Source organism: Sinocyclocheilus grahami, unplaced genomic scaffold (genome assembly GCF_001515645.1).
Source record: "Sinocyclocheilus grahami isolate Dianchi unplaced genomic scaffold, SAMN03320097.WGS_v1.1 scaffold1641.1, whole genome shotgun sequence".
In the NCBI taxonomy this organism is placed as follows: domain Eukaryota; kingdom Metazoa; phylum Chordata; class Actinopteri; order Cypriniformes; family Cyprinidae; genus Sinocyclocheilus; species Sinocyclocheilus grahami.
The window spans coordinates 36894-59322 of record NW_015506820.1 but is presented as its reverse complement, the minus strand read 5'-3'; the positions used below and the strand labels follow the sequence as shown (position 1 = coordinate 59322).

General features: G+C 36.5%; 3 protein-coding genes across 8 annotated transcripts in view; 2 read left to right on the top strand and 1 right to left on the bottom strand.

The window, feature by feature from the left end:
* Nucleotides 1-2604: 2604 nt before the first annotated feature.
* On the bottom strand, nucleotides 2605-5455 carry tyw5 (tRNA-yW synthesizing protein 5). 3 transcript variants are annotated; one of them, XM_016258089.1, is made up of 9 exons: nucleotides 5290-5455; nucleotides 4994-5130; nucleotides 4764-4918; nucleotides 4614-4683; nucleotides 4245-4289; nucleotides 3955-4092; nucleotides 3535-3622; nucleotides 3291-3407; nucleotides 2605-3123 (listed from the first exon to the last, which is right to left on the bottom strand). In XM_016258089.1, the coding sequence occupies exons 1-9, from the start codon at nucleotides 5312-5314 to the stop codon at nucleotides 2858-2860; spliced, it is 1041 nt and encodes a 346-aa protein (XP_016113575.1). In that variant the 5' UTR covers nucleotides 5315-5455; the 3' UTR covers nucleotides 2605-2857. The 3 variants fall into 3 exon arrangements, with proteins under 3 accessions (XP_016113575.1, XP_016113576.1, XP_016113577.1); XM_016258090.1 differs by lacking the exon at nucleotides 5290-5455 and having other exon boundaries at nucleotides 4994-5271; XM_016258091.1 differs by lacking the exon at nucleotides 5290-5455 and having other exon boundaries at nucleotides 4764-4913; nucleotides 4994-5072.
* A 72-nt stretch (nucleotides 5456-5527) lies between these two features.
* Nucleotides 5528-10567, top strand: LOC107571733 (uncharacterized protein C2orf47 homolog, mitochondrial-like). The gene is made up of 5 exons (XM_016258092.1): nucleotides 5528-5939; nucleotides 7311-7382; nucleotides 8332-8458; nucleotides 8727-8880; nucleotides 10022-10567. Exons 1-5 carry the CDS (start codon nucleotides 5637-5639, stop codon nucleotides 10098-10100), a joined length of 735 nt encoding a protein of 244 aa, XP_016113578.1. The 5' UTR covers nucleotides 5528-5636; the 3' UTR covers nucleotides 10101-10567.
* A 1621-nt stretch (nucleotides 10568-12188) lies between these two features.
* The window catches only part of LOC107571728 (GPI inositol-deacylase-like), a 21464-nt gene continuing 11223 nt past the window's right edge, over nucleotides 12189-22429 (top strand). For all 4 annotated transcript variants that reach the window (XM_016258083.1, XM_016258086.1, XM_016258085.1 and 1 more), the window contains exons 1-22: nucleotides 12189-12408; nucleotides 13086-13239; nucleotides 13486-13661; nucleotides 14690-14861; nucleotides 15401-15561; nucleotides 15690-15742; nucleotides 16801-16867; nucleotides 16936-17041; nucleotides 17163-17218; nucleotides 17305-17388; nucleotides 17980-18029; nucleotides 18252-18303; nucleotides 18396-18473; nucleotides 18662-18737; nucleotides 18995-19068; nucleotides 19327-19378; nucleotides 19483-19549; nucleotides 19654-19759; nucleotides 19840-19878; nucleotides 19970-20154; nucleotides 20296-20526; nucleotides 21611-21746. In XM_016258083.1, the coding sequence (XP_016113569.1) occupies nucleotides 12277-12408; nucleotides 13086-13239; nucleotides 13486-13661; nucleotides 14690-14861; nucleotides 15401-15561; nucleotides 15690-15742; nucleotides 16801-16867; nucleotides 16936-17041; nucleotides 17163-17218; nucleotides 17305-17388; nucleotides 17980-18029; nucleotides 18252-18303; nucleotides 18396-18473; nucleotides 18662-18737; nucleotides 18995-19068; nucleotides 19327-19378; nucleotides 19483-19549; nucleotides 19654-19759; nucleotides 19840-19878; nucleotides 19970-20154; nucleotides 20296-20526; nucleotides 21611-21746 (2307 nt within the window). In that variant the 5' untranslated portion in view covers nucleotides 12189-12276. The remainder of the gene's footprint in view (nucleotides 12409-13085; nucleotides 13240-13485; nucleotides 13662-14689; nucleotides 14862-15400; nucleotides 15562-15689; nucleotides 15743-16800; nucleotides 16868-16935; nucleotides 17042-17162; nucleotides 17219-17304; nucleotides 17389-17979; nucleotides 18030-18251; nucleotides 18304-18395; nucleotides 18474-18661; nucleotides 18738-18994; nucleotides 19069-19326; nucleotides 19379-19482; nucleotides 19550-19653; nucleotides 19760-19839; nucleotides 19879-19969; nucleotides 20155-20295; nucleotides 20527-21610; nucleotides 21747-22429) is intronic.

Genomic DNA, 22429 nt, shown 5'->3' with positions numbered 1-22429 from the left:
ACCCAAAAACGAAAATTACCCCATGATTTACTCACCCTCAAGCCATCCTAGGTGTATATGACATTCTTCTTTCAGACGAATACAATCGGAGTTATATTAAATAATGTCCAGGGTAATCCATGCTTTATAATGGGAGTGGATGGTAGCCCAAAATTTGAAGTCCAAAAAATTGCACCCATCCATTACAAAAGAAGTCCACATGGCCTCGGGGGGTAAATAAAGGCCTCTGAAGCGGCGCGATGCGTTTGTGTAAGAAGAATATCCATATTTGCAACTTTATAAACCTTAATCTCTAACTTCCACTAACTGTCGTACGCAGTGGTGTCCAGCAGATGATGTAGCATGTAGGCGTATCGTAAACTCCGGTGAGAATATGCTAGTCTCAGGGAGAAAAAGGAGGGGTAAGGCATGTCTGGAATCAACAGAAAGACAGAGAGTGTTTTCTAACATTTACAAAATTCTAACTTATCATTGAAGTAAAACAATTGAAATGGGGGGAAATCTCATTGTGAAATAAATGCTTTCTGTAGTTCATGTTGGCCACAATTATTGCAACGTCCTTTTCTCAAGATAACAGCTCTGAGTTTTCAACTATTATGCCTGAAGAGTTTGGAGAACACCTGATAAGAGATCCAGAGACCATTCCTTCCTCCAGAATCTCTCCAGATCCTTCAGATTCACAGCTCCATGTTGGTGCTTCTTCTCTTCAGTTCATCCCACTCATTTTCTATAGCATTTAGGTCGGAGGACTGGGACAGCCATGGTAGAAGGTTCATTTTGTGCTCAGTGACCCATTTTTGTGTTGATTTTGATGTTTGTTTTGGATTATTGTCCTGATGGAAGATCCAACCACTGCCCATTATAAGATTTCTAACAGAGTCAAGTTTAGATTTTTTATGTTGGTATTTGATAGAATCCATGATGCCATGCATCTGAACAAGGTCCAGGACCCCTGGCAGAAAAACAGGCCCACAACATTAAAGATCCAGCAGTATATTTAACCGTGGGCATGGGGCACTTTCTATCCATGTTTGTACTAAACCCATCTCGTGGGCTTGCTGCTAAAAAGCTATTTTTTTTTTTAGTTTCATCTGACCTAGAAGCCAGTGCCATTTTAAGTTCCACTCGTGTCTGACAACTGAATATGCTGGAGTTTGTTTTTGGATGAACAAGGAGAATTTTTCTTGAAACCCTCCCGAACAACATGTGGTGATGTAGGGGCTATTTGATATATTTTTTTAGGCTTTCTGACCCCAAGACTCAACTAATCTCTACAATTCTCCAGCTGTGACCCTTGGAGAGTCTTTGGCCACTCAAACTCTCCTCCTCCTCACCGTGCATTAGGACGATATAGACACACGTCCTCTTCCAGGCAGATTTGTAACATCTTTAGTTGATTGGAACTTCTTAATTATTGCCCTGATGGTGGAAATGGGGATTTTTAATGCTTTAGCTCTTTTCTTACAGCCACTTTCTATTTTGTGAAGCACAACAATCTTGTTCTGCACATCAGATCTATATTCTTTGGTTTTACTCCTTGTGATGGATGATTAAGGCAATTCGGCCTTTGTGTTCCTCATATTTATAATCCTGCGGAACAGGAAGTCATGGCTGGACAATTTCATGCTCCTAGTCACCCTGGTGTGCTAAAAAATTTAAATATTAATGGGGATATACTTCAGAGATAGTGCCAATAATTGTGGCCAACATGCATTGAAGAAAAACATTTATTTCATCATGAGACTTTCTACCCACTTTAAATTGTTTTACTTCAATGAAAGGTTAGATTTTTGTGAATTATTTGTATATATATATGTTTGTGTGTGTGTCATTGGTTTTGTTTTGCATCCTCCGAAAAGTTTAGCATTGTACTTACACAATACATTTTTGTTGATATTGCCAGCTGTTTTATTTTATGGCACCAAATTCTCTTTTTTACTTTACTATAATTGATTCATTACATTTATATAGCGCTTTTCTAGGCACTCAAAGCGATTTACATTGTCAGGGGGTATCTCCTCATCCACCACCAGTGTGCAGCATCCACCTGGATGATGCGACGGCAGCCATAGTGCGCCAGAACGCCCACCACACACCAGCTTACTGGTGGAGAGGAGACAGAGTGATGAAGCCAATTAGCAGATATGGGGATTGTTAGGAGGCCATGATGATCAGAGGCCAATGGGCAAATTTGGCCAGGATGACTATAGGCAACTGAAAGGCTTAAGAGGTAGCCTAATGTCTACCTGTCTCTTTTTATTTTAGGGTGTACAACAAGTAAACATTTTAGGTTTTGGTTGACCAAACAATTTTGGCAACCCTCATTCTAAAGCACTGTATAATTTTAGTCCTATTTATAGATGTTTTCAGTGTGTTACAAGTTGTAGAGAAAAAAAAAAACATACTTTTTGAAGCAACTGGTCCAATTGAACAATTTGGTTACACTTTATTTTACGATGTCCTTGTTAAAGTGTAGTTATACATTTAAGTACAGAGTAATATTAATTAACTACATGTACTTACTATATGGTTAGGGTTAGGATTATGGTTTGGCTTAGGGTTACTTGCATGTAATTAATTATAATGTAATATAATGTTATTATAATAAGTATATGTAACGTGTAACAAGGACACCTTAAAATAAAGTGTTACCAACAATTGTTACAGGAAGCCTAATTTTGTCAGAACTGTGTCCTAATAGTTACTGCACGAGCTCCAGAACTGTTGATTTGAGACCATGCTTTAAACCAGCAGTATATTAATATATTTAATCATTAATTTTTTGGAAAGAAACTAAAATGTCTTTATTGTCATTCTCAAACTCTATAGCTCCATTTCAGTGTAAACAGTGAGAGAACTATGCTGTGTCTGAATTTTGCCTAAGGTAGGCCCGGCTTTGAATCCGCAGCACCATGCGACGAGCATAGAAATCCTGATAATCAGGTGGCAGTTCTTCCAAGATGCCTAAAGTCCTCTCTAGTGACTGCAGGGCTCGAGAGGCTGCTACTGGGTCTTTGTTTCCATATGGATCTTTCTTATCATAACCCTCAGGTGGCAGATGTCTCCAGAACACGTTGACACCAACTCCAAACTGGAGAGCCAGGGTATTGTGAAACCAAAGTGCTAAGGAAATACAAACAAAAGTAGCATTTTTCTGAATGCAATTCAGCACTACTTTAGGATAAGAGCACACTTAGATGTATGTGAGGTTCACAATGTTAAAAGTATATAATTTTATAATGGTGCTGTGATTATGTATAACTAGTTGGTCTGGTTTAAGAATAGAATACCTGGAATGAAGAGCAGGTCTCCTGGTTCCAGAATACACTCATAGCGACTTGCTTTCACAAACTCAGGATAAAGCTGCAGATCAGTTGTGTCAATGTCCAAAACTTCAGACTTGTCCCCTAAAAAATAATATCACAATTAAAGTTATAGTGAATTAGCAAAATAACATTCAGATGAAACTTTACACAGTTTGTTTACTATTATGTATGTGCTATGTATATAATGCATATATTGACAGTCATCTACCTGTGAGGTAGAGATAAAGGGCATCTTTGGGGCTGTACAGAACAACACGCTTTCTTCCTGTAACTTGAGCCAGAAGGTTGTCCATTACCTGATGGTAAACAATAAAATAACAAGAATGGTTAAAAAAAAAATCACAGTGACCCCAAACTTCTGAATGGCAGTGTAGATTTTAGCCCAAAAAGTGATAGATGCTATTCATTCAAGATGTTAATAGAAGTATTATGCTAATTGTGGTATGGGTAAATTGAGCAATAATGAGTTAGTGTAAATAAAAAAACACTGTTAACAAGTTTGAATATGTATACATAGTGTGAAGAGATATTGCATAAACAAAGACATTCAAGTGAGCTTTTCATTAGCTTGTCTGCAAAAAAAAAAAAAAAATTTGACCAGTGTCACCTTTAGACATCAAGAACTCACATCGTAGTGTGTCCACAACTGCAGACCAGGGGAACTGATGCGAAAGACGCTGGAGAAAAACTGCTCTGGCTCAAAGAACTGGGGTATATGGAAATCCTCTGCCAGCTCAGGGAACTGCTTCCTTAAATCAGCTGGTTCCTGAAAGGGGAAGGAATCAGTATTAATACATTTAAAAAATATATTACAGGCATTTTACAGTGAATATGCTGCCACATTGCAGCCTATATTCAAATTAAACTCTACAGTCCAAAACAGGCACGATATTCATTACTAAGAGTAATTTAAGCTACCTTACGAACATCTTCTCCAAGTGAGCGCAAGTAGTAGCTTTCATCCTGTTGGAACATGAAGACATATTTCAGCAGTTTTCAACCTGTGGGCCGTGACGGTCATAGTAGGAGGGCCATTAATTATTATTAATAAAAAATATATATTTTGTTAATATAGGTAGGTTATGCAAAAATATAGTCCAGTGGTTCCCAACCTTTTCCAACTCGTGGCCCACACAACCAAACACATGTTTTCTGCTGCCCACTAATGTGCAGCTAAACTTATGCGTACTAATTTAGCATAAATGGCACAAACTATTAGTCAAATAGAATGTTATAATCAAAAGAATTAAAAAAAAACTTTCAAATGTACTTTTTAAGGTAACTAACCTCACTAATGAAGAAATCTGAGTGCTTTGCCTCTGCAGCTCTCTGAATGAACTTGTCAAATGGCAGAGTCCTGAAATACAGACTTAAGTTATGCTTCCACAGTTTTGTGTTGGGCTCAAGTATAAAGGATTCGTGATAAATCGCACACACCTGTACACAAAGTTCTTGTGCAGAAAGTCCATCCTGGGCTCTGGGGACACATGCACTTTGACCTCGCGGTCTCCCCCCTTCTGCGCGAGATAACTCACCGTCCACGCGCGCATACAGGGCCCCAGGGGCACGCGCTTCAGAACCGCTGGTCTACGCTAAACAAGACATGTGTGATTCATTTACCACAACACGGCAATAAATGGCTGTTTAATATATAATACACGAGTTACCAGCGGATATATATCCCTCAAGAAAGTCTCTCTGTCCACATCGGTGTACACGGGCACCTCCAGCTTTTCTTGACAATCCATTTCTGACAGTTTGAAGTTTACTGTCCATTCGCTGCCAACTGCTCTATTCCGCCTTCCTTAGAATATATACAGTATGGTGATAGGAAGTCCGACTCGTTTGTGCGAGTCGACTCTTTTAAAGTTTGTTTCAAAGAACCGAATTTAAAGCCGAGTCTCTATGCTCTGAACTAAATCATCCAAATAACCCCACGTAGACATGTATTTTTATTTATTACCTTTTAAGACGTGTGTTTTAATCATGGATTAAATGAGTAGGTGAGATGTTGACCCGAGAACTCCTCAGACCAATTCAGTCAATTGATTCATTTAAGTGAACCGACTCATTCGTGAACAAATTAGACTTGGCTACTAAAAGCACGTCTTTGACGTATTCTTTTTACAAAGAACACACATAGTATACATTTAATGAATTTAAATAAAGAGTGAGTCTGCTTTGTCTGAAAATACTGATATACTGTTAAAATCTGTTATATATCTATCTATAAATGTGGAACTTGTCTCTTTCGGATGTTGTCAGTCGGATTTCCGTAACAGATGGGCCGCTGAGGATGACGGTAGAAAGATGGCGCTGCCCTTGCTGAGGTGCTGCAGCTGTAACAGGCCCGTTTCGATCCTGATCCGGTACTTTACATCGAAGTCATTTTCAGCGACTCGGTCCAGACGACTCGCCCCCGCGGCGTCTGCAGTGTGTGATGCTCGCCAGTACAGCTCTGAGCGGGGGAGACACAAACAGAACCAGAAGGTTGTGGTTATTGGGGTCCCGAACCCCTTCATCTGGTTCCGAACCCGCATCTACCTCTTCCTCATCCGAGCTTACTTCGACAAAGAGTTCAGCATTGAGGAGTTCACGGAAGGAGCCAAACAGGTGAATGCCAACACCCGACAAAGCGTTAGAAAAAGAAAATAGGCTATATAATGTCAGTTATGACAGTGCCTGTGCTATAATAATTATGGACACATTTTAATGTCTTATTTTTATAATGGTAATTTTTCTGTCTTTTATGCATTTTAAATTTGGTTGAATGTTAATGAACATTCAAATTTGAATTTTGTTTTTGTATTTATTTATTGTAAGGATATGGGAAAATGATACAATTTTAGTCTTTTATAAACTTTTTTTTATTTCTTTATTTATTATTTATTGGCTGATTGGACATTTTAATATGCTTGCTTCTGGTTGTAGCCTACACTACTAGTCAAGAGTTTTTGAACAGTAAGATGTTTAATGTTTTATAAAGAAGTCTCTTCTGCTCAGCAAACCTGCATTTGTTTGATCCAAAATACAGCAAAAGAAGTAATATTGTGAAATACTTTTACTATTTAAAATAACTGCTCCCTATTTTAATATATTTTAAAATGTAATTAATTCCTGTGATCAAAGCTGAATTTTCAGCATCATTTCTCCAGTCTTCAGTGTCACACGATCCTTCAGAAATCATTCTAATATACTGATGTGCTGTTCAAGAAACATTTTATTATTATTATTGTTATCAATATTTAAAAGTACATATTTCATGATTCTTTGATGAATAGAAAGATCTAAAGATCAGCATTTATCTGAAATAAAAATATTTTGTAACATTATACACAAAAGTTAAAGTTTTTTGGGGGGAGGGGGAGAAATTAACACTTTTTATTTAGCAAGGATGCTTTGAATTGATAAAGTGATGATAAAGACATTTATAATGTTACAAAAGATTTCTATTTCAGAAAAAATGCTGTCCTTTTGAACTTTCTAAAATAAAAATATTTTGTAACATTATACACAAAAGTTAAAGTTTTTTTGGGGGGAGGGGGAGAAATTAACACTTTTTATTTAGCAAGGATGCTTTAAATTGATAAAGTGATGATAAAGACATTTATATATTAGAATGATTTCTGAAGGATCATGTGACTCTGAAGACTGGAGAAATGATGCTGAAATTCAGTTTTGAAATCACAGGAATTTTTTTGCTGTACTTTGGATCAAATAAATGCAGGCTTGGTGAGCAGAAGAGACTTCTTTAAAAAAAAAAAAAACATTAAAAAAATCTTACTGTTCAAAAACGTTTGACTGGTATGTAAACTGTGTACAATAGAGTTTAGGATTGAAAAAATGTTTTAGTGTGTATGTTTTAGCAAGTGAAGAGAGACAGATACACTTTGTTAAAACGGGAAAACTTAACCAATGTAGTTTTGAGTTACATGATCACGGAGAGAATAAGCAGAGTGCTTAAACTTCTCCTTTTACTCTCAGGCTTTCTCACATGTATCAAGATTGCTGTCTCAGTGCAAGTTCGAGGCTCTTGAAGGATTAGTAGCTAAAGATGTAAGTACATGAAGATACCAATCACTTATATTATATTATTAATATTATTTACCTGTATAAGATTCTCGATGAATTTTTTTGCTGTACTTTGGATCAAATAAATGCAGGCTTGGTGAGCAGAAGAGACTTCTTTAAAAAAAAAAAAAAACATTAAAAAAATCTTACTGTTCAAAAACGTTTGACTGGTATGTAAACTGTGTACTATGGAAGCCCGTTTCCGCCACTAAATAAAAAAATATAATTCTGTAAGTCATATGACTTAGTTTCTCATTATTATGACTTAGTTTCTCATTATTATGACTTAGTTTCTCGAAATAATGACTTAGTTTCTCATTATTATGACTTAGTTTCTCATTATTATGACTTAGTTTCTCATTATTATGACTTAGTTTCTCATTATTATGACTTAGTTTCTCGAAATAATGACTTAGTTTCTCATTATTATGACTTAGTTTCTCATTATTATGACTTAGTTTCTCATTATTATGACTTAGTTTCTCATAATAATGACTTAGTTTCTCATAATAATGACTTAGTTTCTCATTATTATGACTTACAGAATTATATTTTTTTATTTAGTGGCGGAAACGGGCTTCCATAGTGTACAATAGAGTTTAGGATTGAAAAAATGTTTTAGTGTGTATGTTTTAGCAAGTGAAGAGAGACAGATACACTTTGTTAAAACGGGAAAACTTAACCAATGTAGTTTTGAGTTACATGATCACGGAGAGAATAAGCAGAGTGCTTAAACTTCTCCTTTTACTCTCAGGCTTTCTCACATGTATCAAGATTGCTGTCTCAGTGCAAGTTCGAGGCTCTTGAAGGATTAGTAGCTAAAGATGTAAGTACATGAAGATACCAATCACTTATATTATATTATTAATATTATTTACCTGTATAAGATTCTCGATTTCATTTAGAGAAATTCATCTAATATACCCTCCCATAGCTAATAGGGAAACTTGAGGAAAAATGCGCTCAATTGCCTTTGAGCCACCAGAGGGCGCTGTCTGCTGAGTCCGATGAGATCGTGTACACAACGACAGGAGATGTGGGCATTTACTATGATGATAGCGGTGAGACCCTATAACGCTTCATACCACGCAATATTCGCCCAGGTAATTTGTTTAATTATTGTTTGTGGGCGTGTAATGTAGGAAATATAAGCTTTGAAATCAGCATATTTATCGTTTTTGTCAGACTGTTTCTTATGCCAGCCAAATTTAATGGGTTCAGTAAGTTACTATTGAGAAAAAAAATAAATTTGTACGTAAAAAAAAAATGTATGCAATTTTTTGCACATATATGCAAAAAATAATTGCAGTGTTTTCCCATTGCTTTCAGGGAGGAAATATGTAAGTATTTTGATGCGTTTTTGGTACTTGACGAGTGCCAGACTTCCTGATGAGAGTATGGAGGGAGCAAGAATATTCCAGGTTGCCATTGGTGAAGAGGGAGAGAGACCAGAAACCAAGAGATTGCTGACAGCCAATTATGAGTGAGTATTGTGATGATTCTTTTCATTGGCTTACATGTGTATATATATATATATACAGTCAAACCTAAGTTTATTCAGACACCTTCAACATTTCTCACACTATCACAGCATATTCGCTATAGTTTAGAAAATGGTAATGAAACATGACATGAAAACATTCATCTTGATAACGTCAGATAACTTTGATGGAAAGGTATGTAATGAATTCGGTTGAATAGCTGTCAGCTGTTAAATTTAAGTACACAATTACATAATACCAATTTAGGTCAACCAATTACCAAGCAATGCTTAATTTTGTTCAGTCTGTGGTGTAAAAAGGTCACATTAGCAATTAAAGAAAAAACACTGAAGCAAAACATGGTCAGGTCAAAGTGTCTGAATAATTTTTGGTCCCAAATTTTTATCAATTTTACTGAAGAATTTTTGGGTATTATATGTCACAGTCCATCCTCACTTACATAAATGAACTAAAGTGTCCTGCACCCACTTTCTCACACTATCACAGCATATTCGCTATAGTTTAGAAAATGGTAATGAAACATGACATGAAAACATTCATCTTGATAACGTCAGATAACTTTGATGGAAAGGTATGTAATGAATTCGGTTGAATAGCTGTCAGCTGTTAAATTTAAGTACACAATTACATAATACCAATTTAGGTCAACCAATTACCAAGCAATGCTTAATTTTGTTCAGTCTGTGGTGTAAAAAGGTCACATTAGCAATTAAAGAAAAAACACTGAAGCAAAACATGGTCAGGTCAAAGTGTCTGAATAATTTTTGGTCCCAAATTTTTATCAATTTTACTGGAAGTCCACTGTATGAAGAATTTTTGGGTATTATATGTCACAGTCCATCCTCACTTACATAAATGAACTAAAGTGACCTGCACCCACTAGTAAAAAATTACAAAAATTATATCTGGTGTCTGAATAATTTTTGGTTTGACTCTATATAGGTTCTTATGTTTTTATTACAGTTTAATTTAACTATTCATATTGTGAATAATAGAAAGCTACAATTTTAATACCTTGAGTTAATGTCATAGAAATATCAATATTATGTTATAACTGTAGTAAATTATAATATAAACATCACTCTTAACATTTATGTCTGTCTTGTTTTCCTGTTTTGACAGATTCCAAAGGGAGTTTACTCAAGATGTGACTCCAGATTGGATCATCACGAGAATAGAGCACTCAAAACTTCTTGACTAAGTGTGTTTAATTTGGATAGGAGAGGTTTTTTTCATGCTTTTTTCTTTTAATATTGCTCATCATGCCAAAACTTGTAGGCTCAATTCACTAACCTTCACTGGAAAAAAATAATGCTAAAATATTGTCAGCTCCTGGTACTTTCCATTGGCAATAGAAGGTTATAAATGTTGATTTGCTGTATACTTCAGTGTGTTTTATCTCACTGATTTCACATTATTAACTATTTTATTGTTTGTAATTTATGGTTTGCTCCTCATTGATCAGTTTGGTTATTAAAAAATATATATTTTTTAACATTGTGTGATGAGTTTTGGGGTGAAGTTGACTGCACATTGTAAAACTATACAAGAAATATCAGGAGAAATAAAGAGCAATTCTTTAGTATTAAAGCCACAAAGACCACTGCCTGGATACTAGGGCTGTGCGATATTGAAGAAAAATGCGATATGCGATACGATAATGCTTAAAGTGCCACATGCTCAAATGAAACAATTTTACTCAGCTGTTGCTGAGTCAGTTCTGTGAACTTCTATAACTATCTTGTGTCATATATATATATATGGTTAATTGTATGTATGTATCAAGAGCTCCTGTAAAACCACAACAAGTTCCTTGTGTTTGCGCACACTTAAGTGGTGAATAAAGCTCATTCTGATTCTGATTCTAATATAACTAGCATACATGTTTCACTTTTTGTGAGAAGAAAGGACCCCTACAACAACTTCTGAAAATGAACGGTAGTGTTTTCCTCGAGCATTACATAAAAATGTAATTTTAACATTAGTGTAATCATTTTAACATGAGTTTAGGAACTGAATAATAAAAAGGAAAAATACAACACTGCTTAGTATTTCCTCTTTGAATTCAATATGCACTGATTCTTATTTAAGCAGTGAGTGATTTTCTCTTTGTCTTTTGTGCATGGCCCCAAGTATTGCAAGCCGTAGCGATATGCATATTGCGATATGTACATTTGCGATATTTCGATAATTTCGATATATTGCACAGCCCTACTGGATACTTTGAAAGACAGGCTCATACAGAATGATGAACTGACCAGTAAGTTCTGTAACGGTTTTATCAAAACTTCCATGTTATGTAAAACGTTTTAGTGCAAAAAAACATGATGTAATAAAATATCATAATTCATAAAAATATTGTACTTTTAATTTTCTCTAGGATGTTATAAATGGTTAGTAATTCTAATGGAATCTACTTATTTTGTGATGTCATATACAGTACAGAAAAGACATTTGGAACCAAATATTATTTTCCTGTCATTGTTATTTTTCTTGGTTTTGTACATGCTTTTTTTCATTGAACATACAATGCAGTACTTTTTAATGCTTAATAACATAAACATATGCTTGTGTTTCTATAAAAGTGCACACCAGACTTTCTGAAAAATGCTCTGGTCAATCTCAGACACCTTCGAACTTTATTAATTATAGCTCTGTAGCAATAAATAAAATAAAAAATACTAAATACTATACTATAAAATACTATACTATACTGTGTTCTGTAATTTCCTAATCGCAATGCTTTAAAGTGAAAATATTTGATAGCAAACCAACTAAATCCCAAAAAACAAACAAAAAAAATTAACCAATTCCTTTACTGCTTATTGCTCATGTTAGTTACAGGGAACATACAACAATATCCAGATAAATTGTGATAGAAAACCAATATGATTTTTAATATTACCATGTTTATATCCATTATAGTAAGACATAATGGGCATATGAAAGTATACTGCATAATCTTAATTCCTGATATTTGATGTGTAATTATACGCGATGCAGGCACTACGTCCCCTTGCTTTAAACTTAAGCATTCAAGATGACACGACGGACCTTGAATGACCCCGTTATTGACGCCTTTCTGCGTTTTACATTGAGCAGAAATATTCCACGATGATCCCACCGTTCTCCTGCCATCCCGCCCACTGTGAATTGTGATTGGCCAAACCCAGAACCTATTCTGCCTCTCCATTGGCTACTCTCCTGTCTGCGTCGTGACGTCATGCCAGGGGCTGCGTGACAGGTCCGTAGGAGGTTTCCTATAGGTTTAAACAGGCAGTGTGGGTTTACAACATAGACTGTGGGTTTACAACGAGGAAAGCGGAGACACGATTACAATGAATTTGTAAATAAAATCAAACAAATCTTGTAGAGACATGAGACTCGCTTTATACGCGTTTTGCGGCGTTGCTTTTGGGCTTTTGCTCGTGGGTTTGCGGGAATTATTATTTGGTTTCGGGGAGAACCGATGCAGCATGACATACATGTTCGAGTACCCAGAATACCGAGTGAGTATCACTGCAAACACAGTCTGTCTCACTGTTGCTTTCTTCACACGTTTGCTTTGCAATTCACAAAATGCATCATTTCTTCTCATTTGAGCAACATCACTAGCTCACAACACAATTCACTGGCAGGCCATGCATCAGTTCCTCATACCTGTCATTCTACCTGTTGTTTTGGCAACAACAAACATTGCTTATCAGCAACATCAGTCATTATACAATATTTCAATGGGCAAAATCTTTTTAACCCTCTGTTATCCACCACTTGTGGGTCACATTTGTGTTTTTAATATGTTTTTATTATTTATATAGTAATGGATTTATGGTAAAAGACCATATTTGCCTGAAAAGTATGCATCGTGTTTTTTTCTATATGAAATATAACAAATATGTCATCATTTAGTTACTGAAATGTTTAAGTGAAAAATAGAGGTATTTAAAATCCAAAAGAAAATCATATGTAATACCATGGTGTAACCACTTGCAGGTAAAGCCTAGTGTATTCCCTAGTTGCTTATAAGAACATTGCGAGTACATCTCAAAATGAAGCTCTACCTGCCATACATTCAAACATGCACTGCAACCTGAACATGCTTTTAAAGTGTCGTTTGTTTCAGGAGTCCTGTTCTACAACTTGATTTGCTTGTGGTCTTGCATTCTCTTCACCTGTATGTTTTTAGCGTGTGCAGCTTCCGAAGCGTGTTGCGCGCCAGTACCCATCATACGGGCTGTATCTGTATGGAGAGGGCGCATATGCTCAGGAGACCAGAGGACTCAAGCTCACTGGTGCTCCTGTACTCTTCTTGCCTGGGAATGCGGGCAGCTACAAGCAAGGTGAGATGGAACTGGTTTTTCCTCATTTCAGTCGGCACATCTTACACATGTACACATGTGCCATGTAAATAGCTTGGTTTTGTTTACTTTTTCTTTAAGGTGGGTAACCTGTTCGTTTGCTCAATCAATCTTGATCCTCCTCCTGACTTTTTCCCCAGTACTTATGAAACACTCTGATTGTTCATTACAAACAGAGGAAGACAGGTGAGAGCACACACAGAGATGTTGTTCTACTCTCTCTTGCAGCTCGTTCTCTGGGTTCAGTGGCATTGAGGAAGGCTGAGAACCTGGACAGGCGAATCCATATGAACGTGTTCACCATCGACTTCAACGAGGAGTTGGTGGCCCTGTATGGGGGCAGTTTGCGCAGACAGACTCAATTTCTACATGAAAGCATCAAAGCCATCTTGCGCCTTTACAAGGTCAGAGGTCAAGGGCATCTTTAATCCTTTTCCATCTCTTTTGCCCTTTTACTTTCTTCCCATTTCCTTTCCATCCTTTTCTGTTCCTTTGTTAGAATTACAGATCACAAAATTAGTTATCTAGACTTTTGTTCATAGTATACACACTTGGAGCACTAACAGTAATGATTGCATTTATAGACAAGTATTAGTTTTGAGTTGATAGCACACAAAATATAGGCCTGTATGTTTATATTTCTTCAAGGTTGAATATACTGCAAAACTATTGCACAGATTTTCAGTCTGGAGGAATCAATGCTAGTTGCATAGTCAGAGCCAGTCTGCAGATTTTGGGCAGTCAGAGTTGGCAGATATCACAGAGCATTCTTCAATATTTCAGCACAAATTATACATGCATACATATGTGATATGAATAACTTTTGCTTTTTTTTTTTTACTTACTCCACGACTAATGAAACTATCCGATTTTTCATTGCTGATGAAGAAAGAGAGATTGTGAAAGCTCATTGCAACACAGACAATGCCGAAATCCTGTAGCTTAACATAAGATTATTGCTTTAGCAACACCAGGGTCATTTCATACTTTGAAAGAAATATGAGTTGTAAAGCTAAATGCATAAATATAAATGTAAAATCACACAGTTTCTGATGGGTACAGACTGATTTTTAGCTTCAGACTAAAACATGTTTTATACTTTGAGCCGATTTTAGAATGCATATTCTTATTTGTCATGCGTCTCCTAGCAACAAGGCGCATGTTTCTGCATGTGTTGTGCTTAAACAGTGTTAAAGTCTGGTTGTGTTTGATCTTCAGCCATCTATGTTGATGTATGATGCCAGTTTTTTCTGTAACCATTCACAAAGTCAGCAAATGTATTATGCCTATTGTTTCAAAATCTGTTTAGATTTTAAAAGTCATGTAGTGTATTCCAGCCTTTCAGTCACTTAGTAATTGAACCTCATTGCTATTAGTAGGTCATCTAAATTCAAACCAGTGATTTTTTTCTTCTACATTCCCATGGCTGCAGGACCGTCCAGACCCTCCCACTGGTGTGGTTCTGGTGGGTCATTCCATGGGTGGAGTGGTGGCAAGAGCGTTGTTCACCCTGGCACGTTTCAACCCACGCCTGGTCAGCTTCATCATCACCCAGGCCTCACCCCACCAGGCACCTGTCCTGTCTCTGGATCCTTATATACTGGGTAGGAAAAAACAGACCGACATAAATATGTACAGATGATTTGTTTGAGAGTTTTGAGGGTACACTACAGTTCAAAAGTTGCTTTTTTATTTTGAAAGACATTGCTATTTTTATTTCACAAGGATGCAATAAATTGATTAAATGTAACAGTAAAGACAATTATGTTACAAAAAATCTGTTTCAAATAATTGCTGAATTTTTAATTCATCAAATAATCCTGAAAAAATATGTGTTATGGTTTCCACAAAAATTAAGCTGCACAATTTTTTCCCACACTGGTAATAAGAAATCAGCAAATTAATAATAATTAATTTTACAATATAACTTTTTTTTTAACTGTATTTTTGCTCACATGAATACATGTAGTTATGGTGAGCATAAGAGACTTCTTTCAAAAACTGAAAAGTAAATACTGCCCCCATACTTTTTTAACAATAGTTTATTCAGAAGGTATAAACTTGTGTATTTGTATACTACACTTTCTCAGTTTGATTGTTTTTTGGTACACTAACATCTGAATTGTGTGTGTGTGTGTGGTAGAGTTTTACTCTACAGTCAGGCATCGCTGGGCCACAAATGCTGAAGACCTTCGAAATGTAACCGTTCTCTCTGTGGGTGGTGGTTACCTTGACTTCCAGGTGCGCTCTGGTTTGACAGCACTGTCCTGCCCCATTGATGACCTCAATAAGATGTCAGTAGTGGTAGGTCTACTAGCCATTAAAGTTATCTTTAGTTTAATATTTAACTAAAGATATTTTTTTCAAGCAGAACCTGATTTGTTTTTAATGTGCTTACCATGGTACATCAGTGTTTTGTGAATTGGTTTTAGGCGACTGCAGTTCCCCGAACCTGGGTTTCCACAGATCACATTTCCATCGTTTGGTATGTTTTTTGTATCTTAGCATTGTTTCATGAAAATGGAGAGAGAATTTAAACTGATGGTTAATTATTTTGCTCTTAAAGGATTAGTTCACCCAAAAATGAAAATTAACCCATAAATTACTCACACTCAAGTCATCCTAGGTGTATACGACTGTCTTCTTTCAGACGAATCCAGTCTTTGATCTTTCAAGCTGTTTCATGGCACTCAGCGGGTGTTGCATGCATCAGTCCAAAAGAAGTTAAATAAAAAGCGCCCATCCATAAAAAAAAAAGTGTCTCACATGGCTCTGGGGGGTGAACAAAGGCCTCCTGTAGCGAATCGATGCGATTTTGTAAGAAAAATATCCATATTCAAAACATAATAATCACTTTAATGTAGCTTGCACCAACAGTTGTACACGGAAGCAGATCCGGGCGGATGAGGTTTGAGGTCAGCTTTGCACATGCGCCGCTCAGAAGTGACGAGGATTTGTAAAGAAGAATGTCGGAGGATTTCGATATAAGCCAAGAGGAGACTGGTTTTCCTTTGCTAAAGTAAGGAAACTTTGCTTACTTATCTCCTGTTAACAAACAATGGTTTTCACGAGACTCAGCATGCGCACCGCTGACCTCATACCTCATCCGCCTGGAGCTGCTTCCAGTGTACAACTGTTGGCGCAAGCTACATTAAAGTGATTATAACGTTTTGAATATGGATATTTTTCTTACAAAAACGCATCGATTCATTACAGAAGGCCTTTGTTCACCCTCCGGTGCCATGTGAGACACTTTTTAAATTTATTTTATGGATGGGCGCTTTTTATTGAACTTTTTTTGGACTGATGCATGCAACACCCGCTGAGTGCCATGAAACATCTTAAAAGATCAAAGACAATTTTTAATATAACTCAGACTGGATTTGTCTAAAAGAAGAAAGTCATATACACCTAGGATGACTTGAGGATGAGTAATTTATGGACAAATTAAAATTTTTGGGTGAACTAACCCTTTAAGCCTCTTAACTTCCTAATGGCTAATGAATTTCATCCTTTATAATGTGAAATCCTCTATACTTTAAGGTGCAAGGAGCTGGTTCTGGCCACAGTCCGGGCGTTCTTCGACCTTATTGAACCTGAAACAGGGCAGGTGAGTCATTTCCTAATACAGTGTGAGTGTGTGTTTAAGGTGTTTTATTGACTCGTGTTTCTCTTTAGTTCACAGAGAGTCCTGAGAAGCGAATGTCAGTGCTGAACTATCACTTCTTTAGACATCCAGTGCTGCAGCCTGGAGGAGCACAGGATGCCCCTTTCACTTTCTCTGGTCTGTGTTTGTGTGCACCTGTATATTTATAGGCTTATCAATTTTCATCACAGCTGGAAGATAATATCTGATTCTCCTTTTGCTGCTATCTATATCCGAATCTGTTCATCCATCCTTCCAGCTCCTGAGGCGTGGAAGGAGGTCAACGCACTCCGTCTGTTCTACAATGCCCCCAAGGTGACAATATGTTTCATCATCTCAGGCAAAATTATGCCAGCAGTGCCTCTCTGAACGTTGCACTAATGTAAACCAACTCTTGGCAGGAAGCTCAAGTCATGTACTTCCTGTTTGCCCTCTCCAGTCGAAGGAAAGCCTACAGTCATTTCCACTGCCGCAGTAATAATATGGTGAGAGACCAACAGCATCACACCCAGAAAACTTTTTTCATTTAAATGTAACATTTCGATTTAAATGTCACTAAACATTTGGTGAAATTAGGTCTGTTTAAGAGCATTCATTTTAAATCTCTTTACGTGGTGTCCCAGTTATGAAGAAAATGTGCATTCAGATGTGATTTAATGTAAAAATTCTTATGTTTTAAAACTCTGGTAAAATATTATGAAGCAAAATCATACTTGTAAAAAAATATTTATTATTATTAAATAATAAGCAAAGTAAGTATATATTTTGCAGGAATGTGCAGCTTTTCCATTATGTTGGCTGTTGATGGCCAAGTTGTGATTTTCTTTGTTCCTCGTGACTTACACTCTTAAAAATAAAGGTGGTTAAAAGGTTCTTCACGGCGATGCCATAGAACAACCATTTTTGGTTCCACAAAGAACCATTCAGTCAAAGGTTCTTTAAAGAACCATCTCTTTCTTAACTTTTTATAATCTGAAGAACCTTCTTTCGCCACAAAGAACCTTTTGTGAAACAGAAAGGTTCTTCAGATGGTAAAGGTTCTTTACGGAACCATTTAGTTTGTACATGTTCAACAGGAAATGACCAGCTGGCTGTATGGCTGTACACAGATGAGTGGCTCGATGTGGTGAGTAAAATAAACCACATAAATTCCTCTCAAAAAGAAATAATTACCACCAGGCCCTTATAGAATCCGCACTCGTAAAGTTAGCACATTTTCATAAGTCTGGTGCATTGCACACATGTTGATCCATACCATCAATATGGACTGTTGTTGATAATATAAATTGTATAGTATGTGTTCAGTTATTTGCTTTGTAAATTGCTTTCTTATCTATTTTTCCCCCAGTGTTCAGGCAGTAGATCTCTCACCTCAGACAGAACTTCTTCCAGCTTATAAGGTCATTCTTTGGTTATTCAGTAACATACCTTGTATAGCTACATTTTGCAAAAAAAAAAAAAGATGATGTATAAACTATCCGTTTCTTTATAGGCTGTAACAGTAAAAATCAGTGAGCTTTTGTCTGTTTCTCATCTCATCATTGATGCCTCGAACCCCAGTGGAGCACAGGTTAGAGGTTAATTTACAGTCCACATCATGTTCGTAATGAAAACTTGCATTACATGACAGACCACATTAGCAGACATTTCCCTTCTTAAAACATGCATTTAATGATTTGTCAAAATAATTTGCGATGAGTTTTTTTTTTTTTTTTTTGGTTAAAGATACTTTTTAAACTCTTAATTGTCTGTTTGTAGTTCGTAGTGGAGTGTGAGCTGCAGAGAGAAGAGAGCTTGACTGTCTCAGTGCAGGTGCCTCATGTGCTGTCCTTTGGTGAGCCACTGAACTGCATGCTTGTGTTTGCATTTTACTTTCAAGGCATTTACCAGATGCTGTCATACAGAGCAGTGCTTTTTAGTTGCCCATTTTGCCTTAATGACAGCTATTTTTACACATTGTTAACATGAAATAGGCCTGTATGTAATGTAATACAATGTAATAATCTTACACTGTCAGTCTTTAATAAAATAATAATAATTTGTTGTGTTTATTCTATGTGGATGCTTTAACTTGTATGTGACGGTTTGTAGGTCTGACTGTTAGTGACATCAGCATTAACTCCTCTGGGCTGCTTCATACACTACAGCTGCAAGACTTTCATCAGGTGATCGCTCACAGCATTCCCTGTTGTTCTGCTCTCCTTCCCTTTGAACCTCAGATTCTCCATAGAATTTATTTCTCTATTTTTCAGATGTCCATTCATAGTAGAAGCTTTTATAATGGTACAAATCCCATAATGGTCTTTAGAATAGCTCCCTAGGTTGATGTTCTATTCAGTAATCTGTTACACCCTAATCTTTAATTAAAATAAGACATGTACCCGAAAGCATAATAAAAGTGAATTTGTTTTGTGTTCCTTCAGGTTTATCAAGCTTTCAGAATAACGATCACGAGTCACTGCAAAGCCACTAAAGGTAACCAGTTTGTTCAGCTTTATCTGCCAGAAAAGAAGCATGATGATTTAAAAGACTCACGTTTGATGCTGTATGTGTATGTCTGATACTATTGTGTTATACAGACAGACTGCCCAGTGTGTACAGACTGAGGGTACCTTGGTTTCGTGAAGACTCCTTTGATACGGCAAGGTAGAAAGAGTCTTGTCATTAATCAGCTAACTTTCCTCAGCTCTGTTTTTGCGGCAGAGTACTGATGGTTGTGTTATTTATGACTGACTTTTTTTCCACCAAAGTATTCCTTTGGTATCTGACATCTACAGCATGCTTCACACCAGCCGCCCAGACAACGCCTCCAGTGCCCTCCTGCAGCTCCACACTGCCCCCAACTGCCAATACAAGGTATTTAATCCACATTTGTTGTTTTCTTAAAGGCAAATTTATCAGTTATCGGCAGCAAATTTTGTATTTTGTCTTTATAGGTGTCTATTCGGACTTCGTTCCCCAAAGTGCTTGGGCAGGTGTGCTTACATTGTGGTATTTCATTTGGCATGCTGTTAACTTTCAACCTCAGAGTATTCCTCATATTCAAAAGGATTTGTTTTTCTTTAGATTCTGCGTTTCTGTGGTCCAGTTCTGCCTGTCTACTCAGCTGTAGTGCTTCTTCTGATGATCAGGGCTCAGCTGAGCTCCATCAAAAGATCTGGGCATCCTGCTGGAATCCAAGAGGGCATGAGTAAATCGTTACAGCTCCACAAACTGGAACTGCCCATCCTCCTGCTGCTGCTGCTGCTCAGGTGATTCCTGATACAGGAGATATTTTCTTTCAGGCAGTGTTCAGTTTTGACAATACAAATAAATTTTTGCCTGCGAATTATACAGTTATAAAATGTTTACAGTATATATTTTTCAATCCCCTCCCTATTGTTCTACCATAGGCAGAGCTGGTTTCAGGATGTCTGGTCCTCTCTGGGACTCCCTGCGGTGGATTCTCTTCCTCTAAACTCTGTGGAGAACATATCCCAGGATCCAAAGGCCTCTGTGCAGGAATGGCCCCGTATAGTGTCCCCACTGCTCTGTGTGCTAGGCTCATCCATTGCATTTTGGGGTAGCACAGTCCTCAGAGTGTTTGTCTGCTTTCTGTCCTTTTTTCTTGCTCCACTGCACAGGTAAAAGTGTTAATAGTAAGTGCTATTGTAGTAGCTTTGTAGTAGGTGCTCTAAATAAATAAATAGATGATTTTTGAAGTGTTATGTTTTATCTAAATGTAGATATTTTGATCTAAATCAAACATCAGACAAATGAAACCTTGTCATTCTGTGAGTTCAATAATGCATTTTTTTCAAGAAAGCAAGGATGCATTAAATTTATCAAAAATTATAGTAAAGACATTTATAATGTTACGAAAGGTTTGTATTTCAAATAAATGCTTTTCTTCAAAATTTCTGTTCATCAAAGGATCATAAAAAAATGTATTGCCGTTTCCACCAAACTTTTAAGTAAAACAACTGTTTTTAACATTGACAATAATAATAATATTTTTTTCTTGAGCACCAAATTAGCATATTAGAATGATTTCTGAAGGATCACGTGACACTGAAGACTGAAGTATTGCCTGCTGAAAGTTCAGCTTTAGCGTTAAAATATATTCAAATTTGAAACATTGTGTAATAATATTATTACTATCGGTTTTGCTGTATTTTTGATCAGATAAATGCAGCCTGCTGAGCATTTCAAAAGTTCAAAAGCCAGAGAGATTAGAAAATCCTTATTGACCATAAACCTTTAAAAGGAAGTGTGAAAACACATTATGCAAAAATGCTAAAATGTTTTGTGTGGATTATCTTTTTTTTAAAACTTGGTCTATAAATCTTAGATTTTCATTAATAATTTAATAGAAATATTAAGTCAATATTTTAACATATAATGCAGTACAGCATACAGTATTGTACTGTGGTTACAGGACATAGAATAGAGCCTTCCTTGTATAAAAAGTATGTACATTTTGATCTAAAGTCCTGATGTTGAATTACCAAAAAAAAAATAAAGTTATGTATGTGTGTATATATATATATATATATATATATATGTATGTATGTATGTGTGTGTGTGTGTTATAACAACCAACCCAGTGCAGTTAATAGATGACACTGTTAACTTTTTGCCATAGAATCTATTTAATAACTATGTTTTTGCAGATCTTTTCAGAAATGTTTCAATGTCATGTGTGTGTGACTCTGTGGTTGTCTGCAGACCTTCAGTGTCCCGGTATTGCGGCACGCTTCGTCTTCATTCTCAGATTCTCCTGATTATCTTTTTAAACGTGCTGGGAGGCATCACATGTGGAGCACTGGCTCTTATGGTCTCCTCTCTTCTCCACCTCTACAGGGTGAGTGATCTGTCCATCCTTCATCAAACCCTTTCATACCTACTCCATATAAAGTTGTGTTAGTGTTGATTAGCGGTGAGCCTAGAGAGATGTTTGTTTGACCTTGTGCTGAATGCTTGACTTAAAATATTACTACTGATGCTTAAAATACAGGTGCATCTAAAAAAAATTAGAATATCAAGGAGAAGGTCTTTATTTTTTGTAATTTAATTCTATTCTAGCTTCATTGCACACAAACTGAAATATTTCAAGAGTTTTTTGTTTTAATTCTGATGGTTACGACTTGCAGCTTAGGAAAATAAAAAATTCAGAATCTCAAAAATGTTGAATATTTTCTCAAAGATCAATCAAAAAAAGATTTACAAAACCGAAATGTTCAAGATCTCCAAAGTAGGTTTAATTATGCACTCAATACTTGGTTGGGGGTCCTTTTGCACAAATTACTGCTTCAATGCGGTGTGGCATGGAGGCGATCAGCCTGTGGCACTGCTGAGGCATTATAGAAGCCCAGGTTGCTTTGATAGCGGCCTTCAGTTCATCTGTATTGTGTGTCAGATGTTACTTATCTTCCTCTTCACAATACCCCATTGATTCTCTGTGGGGTTCAGGTCAGGCGAGTTGGCTGGCCAATCAAGCAAAGTAATATCATGGTCAGCAAACCAGTTAGAAGTGGTTTTGGCACT